The 12348-nt window shown below is 32.5% G+C and overlaps 1 protein-coding gene across 1 annotated transcript in view; it reads right to left on the bottom strand.

Annotated features, from left to right (window-relative positions):
• Window positions 1-8549, bottom strand: part of LOC127702837 (uncharacterized) — a 35012-nt gene extending 26463 nt beyond the window's left edge. The window contains exons 1-6 of the mRNA XM_052207140.1: window positions 8543-8549; window positions 6986-7113; window positions 5679-5901; window positions 4637-5230; window positions 4327-4462; window positions 1354-1457 (exon numbers count right to left, since the gene is read on the bottom strand). Of these exons, the coding sequence (XP_052063100.1) occupies window positions 1354-1457; window positions 4327-4462; window positions 4637-5230; window positions 5679-5901; window positions 6986-7113; window positions 8543-8549 (1192 nt within the window). The remainder of the gene's footprint in view (window positions 1-1353; window positions 1458-4326; window positions 4463-4636; window positions 5231-5678; window positions 5902-6985; window positions 7114-8542) is intronic.
• Window positions 8550-12348: the final 3799 nt, after the last annotated feature.

The raw sequence follows: 12348 nt of genomic DNA, 5'->3' as shown, positions 1-12348 counted from the left end.
TAAAGACTGTGTCGTATGACCGACTTCGAAATTTTGACTGAGTGTGTCTTTGCATGGCGGGTGATGTGACAATAGCAGGAGACGCTTACCATGTCGACGTATTCGGTATCACTCTATTTTGTAGTTCATGCGATTCTTTCGGAGTTTGATTTTCTATCATGATATTTATTGTAAAAAAAATTAAGAGATTTGAACATCAGTAAACTTGTGTTACTTCTAATTTTACACAAATACAGTAAAAACATTCTCCATTCAGTCTTTTAAAAAAAACATCAAAGATAACAGTCTTATAATTGAGCATGCCAGAATTTTAACAAGAGAATTGTTAGTGATGTTCGAATAAAAAAAGTAAAAGTTAAAAAGGCCAAATCATGTACGAAGTTTGGGAGTTACAAGTTACTTTAAATTGTCAAAATTCATTTACATCGTACATATTTGGTTTACTAAGATTATGATTTCAGCGCCAAAAATACGTGTTTCAGTGTTAACCTATCCATCTTTTGACCAAATTACTTTTTCATAAACTTTATAAAGAAAATAGTAGTTTTTTAGATGCTCGTCCAATCATAAAGTTACAAAAAAAGTCGCCTTTTAGTTTCAAAAAAGATCTTTGAAAATTGATCTTGACTATCAGAATCAAAGATTGTTTCTGCTTGCAATACTTTCATCCATATGATGCCAAATGAAGAGCATTTACAGATGAACTTTAATTTATCATTTCTGCCAAGTTTTTTAGTTTAAGACAAGGAGATAAAAATGTAGTTTTGCATAGGTGTTTCACGTGAACTGTGTGCAACCAATGCAATCTTGGTTGCCACCGATCAACATTTGCAATGGACCGTTTGTAAACAATCATCCATATATCATAAGTGCAACGTTTGGTTGAAATTTGATAACCTGTTTTAGACAGGAGTATTAACCTCACACAAAAACTTCTCTAACAGAGTAATGAGGAAGAACGACTGAAATCGACACTACATAAGTTTTACGGTCACCATCAAGAATTGGTTCTCCACTCAGAAGCAACATGTTTTCCCGGTATTAAATCTTTAGATATTCAAGTATAGTCGTCTAATCTGTAATTTTACCCATTGTGTCCTATTATTCCCGATTGTGATATCTTAACTGAGTTGGAACAGGTATGGTGGATGATGCATGCAAAGCAGGAGACGCTTACCCTATCGACGCATCCGGTCTCACTCCTTTTGAAGTTCATGCGATTCCCTCAGTTTTTGTTTGTTACCTTGGTGTGTCTCTTCCTACTCGATTTACGAGATTTGGTCACATAGATAAACTACAGTCGCCTTTATTCATTTAAATCCATTACATACCATCGACCATAATAAAACTTACATTCGAATTCAACAGGGTGTCCATTTACCCATTGAAAATGATTTTCAGTAAGGGCATCATTGGCACCAATCCAAAATGCATCCAATTCTAATGTACAGTTTTGGCTGAAAGTATAATAAACTTCTTATAATATTTAAATCCAAATAATAACAGTGTTTTATTTAGGTTACTCCGGCAACAATTGATTGTTGACAAAAAGCATATGTTTTTCTTCTCAACAAATAGAATTATTTCAATTTGTATCTTCATGTCTATGATACTCTGTTTATGAACTAGGACTAAGTATAAATTTACTGTTTCAATAGAGCAATTCGATAAGTACATTAAATGGGGATTGTAAATTTTCACGTGCCGCAACCACAGTAATACATCGTCTCCGTCTAAATATTGTTTAAATGAATAGTAATTGAGCTGACAATTCCCCAGGAGATGAACAATTTAATTCAGTCTTTTTTTAAAAAAGGTTTACGTTTATCCATTTAATGAATCATATGTTATCTTTCAATCCTGTTAATACAGAAAAACTGTAGCAGTAAAAATTGGGTGGAATTAAATCATGATGCAAATTTTTCATTTTTTAACAGCGGGTTCTTTTCTGCTACTGTACATGCGTATGCGTTTACTACTTTAAACCATGCTATTTGTAATATCCCTGATCGAGAAAAATATATTTTTGGTGTTTGGAACATTTGCATGCTTAAAACAGTGCAATTTTCATTACACAGTGATAAAGCTTTAGACAATAGTTTCTCCGGAATTAGGCATGTGTGTGCCTACTTGAAATTGCAAATTTCAAAAGTGATATCATTTCAATAAACATAAAAATAATTAATGTTGTACTCATGAATATTTGTTCAAATGAAAATATCTCCATATCAATAGTATATTATTTGTGTATCGATCATATAAAAGCATAGCTGGTTAAAAGCTCTTAGTCTTAGGTATTTTATTTCAAAATGCTGATTGATGATAGATCTGACCTGTCGTTTCCCAATTATTTTCACATTTACCTTTTATGTCTGTTTGGGTTGCTCACCCAATTTTGTCAATCTAACGGAACTATAAACTACCTGTTATACTAGTGGGAGGTTTATCTAGCTAGAAAACCAGGTTTCTTTGGAAAAAGCCTGTACCAAGTCAGGAATATGGCAGTTGTTTTTCACTTGTTCCGTTGATTTATAGCGTTTGATTGTGTTTTCATGGACTTTCCCTTTGGAGTTCGGTTTTTTTTCTATACTTTTTTTCCATCATGTTTAGAACTCGAATCAAGTATCAATTGCAGTTGCCCTTTCTCTGTAGATATGCCATTTGAAAAAATTCCCTAGGGTTTTAAATGTCATTTTTATATCATTAATGGTCATCTCACAAAGGATTCATCTTTTGCATGTTTATATTTGTTACTGTGAATATCCTGATTATAACTAATTAACTACTCCTACAAAAAAAATATCATGCAAAAGCCAAGGTTATCAAATATATAATATGAAGTCAGCACATTACTGGAGGTTATATATTGCAATACTAGTACATGTCATTTTCTAAAAAGATATATATCAGATTACTGTTTTTTTTCTATTCAAAGAGGTTAAAAACGTGAATACATTTGAACCATCGTTTCAGCATCTGAAGGAGTTAAAGTCATTTCATTGTTCGTTGAAAAGAAATTGTATCATGTATTTGATTTAATTTTCATTGTTTAGTATTCTATTAAGAAAGCAAAAAGTTTAGTGTTTGTTTCTTTTAGATATTTCTCAGAATTATTAATATTATATAATGGAGATTCGATTATAAAAACACGACAAACTGAAAAGATTATTTATTTGTTACACTTCCGTTCCGAGAAGTAATTCTCAAGCTCATGTTGTATATGTTACGGTCCAAAAAATATCATGCACCTAGTTCCCATATAATAAACCTGTCCAATTGTCTGTTTTTGAAGAAAAAAACATAATCAATATCCGATTATATATCTTTTCCTGTATTTATGAACTATAATTATTGGCAAAAATGTAGTTAGTCCCTGCTTCAACAAAACGTAGACTCATTCATTCGCTAAACATCTTAAGCTAACGATTACATGAACTGCAATTCTATTTAGTTTATGTTCGAATCTTCTACTATAATTTTATGTTTTCCTTTACAACATTGTGTTTAATTAGTTTAAGGGAGGTTTGAATAACTGAGAGAAAAAAAAAACACTTTACCCTGCACTCTTTGTTCATGTAAAATTACGTAATATAGCCATTATATTTTTTGTCTTTCGTTTGACGGGCGGGAAATACATGCAACGTATTGAAGTTCATAAAGCTCCGTCATTGTCTTTCGCCAATGTTGCACATTCCTGAGCGTACAATATTTTTTTTGTTAATTTTTATTATCATTTGGTCATGGTATATGATGATATCCAATTTGTACATTTGGTCTAAAGCTATATACTATTCTATATTATCTTGAAATATGTTCAGCAAGTTCACTTTGTACAATATGTACATGAGCATTGTTCAAATTATTATCAGATCATTTTTCCAAAGTCATGTTCATTTTTATTGTGAAAGTGAAAAAAAAATGTGAAAAGATAATAAGTGACCTATCAAAACCGCTCGTTCAATAAACAGACAACCCAATTGCATTATAGAAAAACGATAAGACAAATAACTATCCACCAAAACACAGAAAAACTAAAGATGAGCAAAACGAACTCCAACAAAAACCGTGGATGAATTAAGGTGTCAAGTAAGGTCAGCATAACATTACTGCTTTACATGTGTGTTATTTACTGTAGGTAATGAATTATAGTTTAAGCAGATCGAAGTGTACCTACATCATTAACGTAAGCTATATCATCGATTAAAGGATACTTAGAAACTTTATAATAGATTTTTTTATGTAAAAGAAAATATAAAAAGAAATTGATGCCCCCTTTTTCGTTCATAGTTGTATAATCAGAATGCATATACCATAAAAATAAAATACCTTTGAATTAAATATTTTTCTAACATCAATTGGGTGTCAATATCAGTGATAGCTACAAGAAACCCCCCTTTATGTTGGCAGTCATTTTGGCTTTCTTCCCACGTCAAAGGATTTCGCACGATTTCAAACGAATATTCTTCTCGCTCAATCCATGTTGAACTACATTGAGGTAATGTAATATTTTGCAGGATGTTTTGCCATGTGGCAAAAAATCCAGATCGAGTAATACGATAGTTCGTGACGAACCGTAGCATAATCCTGTTTGTTTCTGTTCGAAAGGATAGAGTATTTTCTTGTCCTTTCCACTGACCACATATTCGTTCTACTTTATCATCTATGTGTATTTCCAAATAGTCTAAATTGCATAGATCTCCTCTGAGAAAGGCATCATTGACGGCTTCTGTATAGAACGATTCAAAAACAAGTTCTAAAAGACCATTTGTTTCGGATAATTGAATAATGTAAAAACAGTCCTGGTTGTTAGAGTACTTATTCGGATAGTTATCACTATAAACATTACCTGAAGTGTTTACAAAAGTTTTGTTTGAGCAAGGAACATGACTGGAATATTCAATCCAAAATCCTCTACCTTCGTGTAAATAGTCTGAAGTGAAAATTATATCCACTTCTGAAAGTGAAGACTGATAAAACAATTGTTCAGACGAATATTCGGATGAATTACCACACAATGTATCAGTACTATTTCCTGAAATAATTTGTAAACTGTCATTTAAGCACTCTCCGTTTGTTTTCATTGGAATATCCATGTCTTTTATAGTCAATTGAATACGAAACTCGGATGGTAAACGGATACTAATTACACAATACATCCATGGAAAGTAAAGCTTTGGGTAGGCAATACTGGTAATGTTGTCGTTGGTAAGTGTCAACGTTTTGTTGCATTCTGTTGGAATAAACAGTAAAACATAGTCATATTAGGCATATGATTAAAGTATGAACAGCTTATTCACACCAATTTACTAAGTAACAAATAAGATTTAAGTAATTTTTAGTGTTCGTTAAGCGTCTGTGTCCATATTTTTGTCATTTACTATATTTCTTTTTTTTTGTCATGGCATTGTTACTTTGTTTTCGGCTTATGAACTGTTTGAATACCACTTTGGTATCTTTTGCCTCTCTTTTTCAATAGCTTATTTTAAAAAAATCTTTAATGTAACTAGTATATAGGTTATGTTCGTATGTATTATAATCTCTTAACTGAGAGTTGAAGAAAAATATCAATCAAAGACTTGGGATTTGAACACTATCCCTTATAACAAACATGTATAATATTTTATTTTAAATGAAAGCAAAGCATTGGAAAAATAATACAATAATCCATTATTTCATACCATGTTTGTCTACAGTGAAGTAAATAAATCGGAATCCACTGTGTCCAATTTTATTGTCAGTAGAAAATGTTACAGCTAGTTTACCCGTAACTGATACGAAGTACAATGTTTCTAATTCTTCGGTCTGGAAAGCACCACATAAAATGTCGGTTTTATCCGATATCACAGATACAGCATCAAAACACATGCCTCTATACGACGATTCTAAATTGAAAGACTGAAACTGGAAATAAAATAAAAATGCACGATTTTTAAGTTTATCAATGGTTCTTTATACGAGAGGGACTTTCTCCGCTACAATCTCATGAAATGGCGTTAGCCTTGAGAAAAATGTAACGAGAAACATCCTCGTTTTTTTAATATTTGTATCTAGTTTATCGCTGTTTTCCTATGTAACAGCAATGACGCAGTCTTCTTTTCTTTCTCTTTCTACTCAACGGAGTAAAAATCCATATCCCTCGAGAAGTGTTAGAAGGAAAATTTGAGGAAATAGCTATAAGTTGTTTTAGTTGCTGTTAGGATAAGCATTTACGGTAACAATCAAGACAGTATGACGTTTTTATATTCATGAACCATACATATTTCATTAAAAACATTTTTTTTTAAAGCAAGTTTAACAATAATACCCAAACATTTATGGAATCCGAACAAACTCGGTGTTGAGTGAGAATAAATTCAGATAGATTGATATTATTTTTATGTTGTTTTAAACGTTTTTTTTTTGTTTTTGTTGAGCTCTATTCTACAGGGAAAATTATCAAAAGACAATAGTCTACTAAACACGTCGCAGAAAACTAAAGATTACGGAAAAAGAACACCACAATCAAAATATGGTAAAATAAGCTGCTTCGGAAGGGTAGCTGTTCCGTTGGTATCCGTTGCTCACAACAGTTGGAAATCAGTCGATAAGGCAAATTCTTGTATGTTATACACGAAAAAATGAGGAGGGTGGTCATCTATGACAAAGATTAAATTCTATAATTGTAAACTATTTGTTAATCATGATACATTTTATATAAAATCATTTTTAGATGACTCTTCATACATGACAAGATGTGTATTCCAGAATATTTTCTTCGCATTGAATTATTTTTTTTACATTTGATTACATTCTGGGAAAAAAACATTATATAAAAACGTTCTTTCTTTGATCTAGCACTATCAGATTGCATGGATTACCAAGAGATCAGAAACAAAATAACTTACTAATGAACTAACATGAAGAAATTGATTTCATAAAACGCTATGCAATCACCTTTGGTTCTAAAGAGACTAGAATACAGTTATATTTAATGTGGTTAACGCACCTGCAAGTGAATAAATGTGTGAATTGAAAAAATAATGTAGGTAGCGTTGTAATTGTCTGGATATAGCTTGGGAAACCCCGGACTCTCGATGTCTCCTCGTATATCAGCCAGGAAGTAATTTCGTCTTCCTGAGAAAAAAAAATATTTACAATAATGAAATATTCTTTAGTAAAGTGAAACATACATAATAAGTCACTCGATCAAAAGTTAAATAATAATCAAAACTGTATTGCATTTCAAATCAGATGAAAACATAATAGAGTTTCTAGATTGCCATCCCATAGGGTTTGTAATTTTAAATTATTATACTGTCAACAAAGTGTATTACTACGCCTTACTAGATGAATGAGTATTAACTTCATTAATTATTGTTCGTATTTACTGAGCCAAACCCTAAACGGAAACGATAGATATTGGTAAATAAAAGAAACACCAATAACGATTCATTAAATTTGACAGAACACATAGAATTGGTTTGATTGTTCTAGTTCACAGTTCGCAGAAAGACCTGCCATTCAACCAAGATAAATTATTCTAATTCTGACATCATCTTTCTTTGGTCTTACTCATAATGCTATGTGCGTATCTGAGAAGCAACAAATACCAGATTATAGTCTATGGTTGGCACGAAAGGGGAGTCGAACGACCCCCCCCCCCCCCCCCAACCCAACCCAATCGAGGAGAGAATGAATGTTTCCATACCACGGAGGCGGTATAACAATCATACTTCGTCTTATAGTCGAAAATTCCGCATGTCCTTTAGCTCATATACACAATAAAATTCATGAAATAGTAAAATAATTAGGCTTGACATAACAGTTAGTACTGAGGTTAAAAAAACCAGTAGAGACCAAATATTAGATTTAGATAATGAATGTATAAAACTAGATTATATTAACTACTTTCAACTTTGTAAATAAGCTTCTTTTGAATAAACAAAAGATAAATAATGCATTAAAAAAAGAATATTAATGGTTTGTCATGTGATCCAATGAGTAAGCTGAAGGGGGTATTTTGCAAATCAATTGGAAGCGTTACTAGAAATTTAAAGACATCTATCATTCATATACATAGAACAATCGAATTCCAAGCAACTCATTGCTATTTCGGTTCGGTTATTTTTATTAATTATCATTATTTTGATTAATGCTATAGTTTTTAACATAACATGACATTAACTTTAAAGATAAACTCTTTAAAAAGGATCTTAAGATACACTTTTTATGTTGAAATATCAATTTCACATCTGGATTTCAGCGCACGCATTGAATACTTGTTATATCCTTAAATAAAAAATAGAAAACCCGTCTGTATAAACTTGCATATACAACATAAGCCCCACCACTCCCCTGGGATAACATCTCTTGGTGAGCCAAGTTCAACAAAATGACAAATATATATTGGAACTTAACAACACACAGTTTTAAGAGTTTCCTCATTTAAACCAGTGCAATTGAAATAGTGAAGTTAAAATTTCTCCCTTATGGCTGACTCAAATATGAATAACTCGGGTTTCCGCCATAGTGTGGCTGACCATTTAACGTGCAACTAGTATACCAGTCATCGTTTGTTTATATTTATATTTTCAAAAAAGTTTATTTGTTTTGAACTCTTTTGAATCGAAAGACACTGGTGAGTCTGATGTGGAAGAATTGCGCACCTGGCGTACGAAATTATAAGCCTGGTGTCTTCTACAAGGTTATATGAGACGAACAACAGACTTTCTGATGTGTCTAAACTCCTCTCGGTAAAAACTACAATGCAATAGCCATCGAAAATTTTACTCATTAGAATATACTCTGATAATAAAACTTTAAAGCACATAGGGTAAACCAGAATTGTGACAATAACCCTACAGGGCGATACAGATTATGCTTCAGTTTACTTTTTAGACTGTATAATGCATTTAGGTAGATACAGATGTCCAAATTGAGCCAGGAATTGTTTTAAAATTCTGAAGCAGCTGTGTTAATCCCCATGCAGTTCCCTTTGTAATATTATCTGAATTGCTGTCTATCTTTTGGGTTTTTTCATTATGTTGACCAATCCCTTTGTCAGCGACAATTCAATGAATAATCAAGGATTCAGTTTTGGGGTATATTTTTCCAATTTTTGTTTTATTGACCTCATATCCTATTTTTAGCTGGGGGAGGAAAGGGGGGGTTAAATTGAAATTAATAATTACATCATTACCGTCCATGACAGTCTGAAGATTATACAATACAAAAGCATCCAATGCAAATTGGCAGACCGTACGGTGGCCTATAGTTGCTTACATATACCTCATTTGGTATCTGGTGTATAGATGTCTCATTTCTTATTTTTCATAATGAAACAAATAACTACCTGGAATTAATGACTTTTTCAATTTTAAAATAAAGTGTTACGGTATAAAAATAAGACGATGTGGTATGATTGCAAATGAGACAACTATCCACCAGAGTTCAAATGAGGTAGATGTAAGCATTTTTGGTTACTTTATGGCCTTCAACAATGAGGAAACCCCATACCGTATAGTCGGCTATACGAGGCCCCGACATGAAAGATGTGAAACAATTCAAACGAGAAAAATAACGGTCTATTTATAACAATACAATTCACGAAAAAATCAATATGACGGACATGGAGCAACGACAACCACTGAATAACAGGTTCCTGACTTGTGAATACAGAATGTGACGGATTTAAACATGTTTTCGAGTGCTCAACCCTCCCCAAACATGGAATAGTTGTGTAACAACACAACATAAGAACAAACTGTAAAACTCAGTTTCAAATGGCTCAACTCAATATATCGGTACGAATCGTCAGTGTATGTTTTGTGCCCATGCAAATCAAATTATTTGTTTTACAGACGGGATACCATCAAATATAAATGAACCCCGTTAGTCATTGACCAGTCACTGGTATTTAGAACTGAAAACTTATGTTATCGACATAAAAAATGAAAATAACAATTTCAAAGTCACTTCAATGAACAAACAACTTTTAATTAAAAAAGAATGTTTATATACACTTCTTTGAAAATGTAGCTTATTCATCTTCGACTCACTTTAATTATATTTCCCTAGTCTACCAAGTTTAAGTTAATGAGATATTTCTATTAAAGCATACCATTTCGTATACCTGATACATATGCAACATGATTCTGCTTAATGTACGTTATATATCGTTATTATTCTAATCAATATTTAAAATTATTATTCTATTTTTCGTAAAAGATGATATTGACTGCGGGCCTATAAAATAATTGTTTTAGTTCTCTACGTGTCATATAATACTAAACAAATATATTTTTTTCTTGGTTTCCTGATATCGTCGAATGCATTTTCGTAATTTTGATTTTCCCGTTAAAACCCATTTTATCATTGAAGGTATCAAAATTTCTTTGGTGTAATTTTTGAAAGTATAACTCATGCTTGAATACAACATTAAGATTTTATCAACAAAAAATAAACACCAATAAACTGGGTTTTGTTTGCTTTTCGATGTTGTACTCTATGTTACAGCAGTCTTTAAGTTGGAATTTGTTGGTATGCAATGTTTCTCTAATATTTTGCATCTTATACACCAATGTGACATGTATAACAGAATTAAATAAGACGAATAGGCTTAAAATTATAAAATTACAATTTCAGTGATGTATAGTGTCTTAGTTGTTGATTTTTTCCCCCCTGAAGTGCCATCTTTGACCCGGAACTATATTGGTACACCCCATTGTTTGCAGCCGGTAATGTGCGTAGTAATTCGGGTGTTTTAATCCATTTCTATAAAAACTCATCAAAGATACCAGGCTTATAATTTCGTTCGCCAGACGCGGGTTACGTCTACATAATATATTTCCGTGGCGCTAGAATTAAAAGTGTTCAGCTACCAATTTAAGTACAAAGTATTTAACATACAGAATTGCAAAAAAGATGCGAAAAGTCTGACTTAGGCCGTCTTCGTCTGGGATAGAAAAGCCTTCACGTTTAGAATGATTATACAATTAATAAAACAGTAAAGTACAACGAATGACCGTAGCATTTATATTTCTTGTCGATTCAACTACTGGGCTGTAAACCGGAGCGTCCACCAGTAGTGCCATCGACCCAGCGTTTGTAAAAACTTACCAAAGATACCAAGCTTACATCAATCGTATACATCAGACTCATAAGTGGCGCTCTAACCAAAATATAATCAATTACGAATTACAAGGAAAAAGAGTATTTAAAAAACAAAATTATAAAATGTTGTGCCAGAATGCTGCTAAGGCCATCAATGGCTGGGATAGAAAATATGTGTTTAAAATTATTAAAACATTTTATGAACAGTAAATTTACATAGAAAACACTGTAAAAATGATGATTCTTATCAGCACAAAAGTCTGACTACTGGTCTGGTGAAACCCTCAAACTGAAAACAGCTCAAAACATGCATAAAAATCATACCTGAGGCTCTGCACACATTTGCCGAAACCGTGTAGAAAACAGACTCATTGGTCATTAAAATGGCACTGAAAATAAACAAAACAATTGAAAATGTAATCAATTTTGGATCTAAAAAACCATATAATAATATGTAAGGTTGGGACAATAGATAATGCTTTATTTTATAGAAAAACTGTGAAACAAGGCACCTACATTAGTAAAAACTTCGGAATAACAATAGTGTGAACTTGTATACAGGAAGGGTGTCAAATTAAATACAAACGATACAGTTAGCGTCATCACAAACTTTAAACAGCAAATCATAACCGTGCAGCAACACATTATCTTGTACAATGCCCCTATAAACAGCAAATCATAACCGTGCAGCAACACATTATCTTGTACAATGCCCCTTCAAAGAGCAAATCATAACCGTGCAGCAACACATTATCTTGTACAATGCCCCTTTTAACAGCAAAACATAACAGTGCAGCAAGACTTTTTTTTTGTACAATGCCCCTTTAAACAGTAAATCATAACTATGCAGCAACACATCATCTTGTACAATGCCCCTTTAAACAGCAAATCATAACCGTGCAGCAAGACATTATCTTGTACAATGCCCCTTTAAACAGCAAAGCATAACCGTGCAGCAACACTTTATCTTGTACAATGCCCCTTTAAACAGCAAAACATAACCGTGCAGCAACACTTTATCTTGTACAATGCCCCTTTAAACAGCAAATCATAACCGTGCAGCAAGACATTATCTTGTGCAATGCCCCTTTAAACAGCAAACATAACCGTGCAGCAACACATCATCTTGTACAATGCCCCTTTAAACAGCAAATCATAACCGTCCAGCAAGACATTATCTTGTACAATGCCCCTTTAAACAGCAAAGCATAACCGTGCAGCAACACTTTATCTTGTACAATGCCCCTTTAAACAGCA

This window comes from Mytilus californianus, unplaced genomic scaffold, assembly GCF_021869535.1.
Source record: "Mytilus californianus isolate M0D057914Y unplaced genomic scaffold, xbMytCali1.0.p SCAF_5, whole genome shotgun sequence".
In the NCBI taxonomy this organism is placed as follows: domain Eukaryota; kingdom Metazoa; phylum Mollusca; class Bivalvia; order Mytilida; family Mytilidae; genus Mytilus; species Mytilus californianus.
The sequence above is the reverse complement of the archived record's forward strand: the minus strand, read 5'-3'. Positions and strand labels throughout refer to the sequence as shown.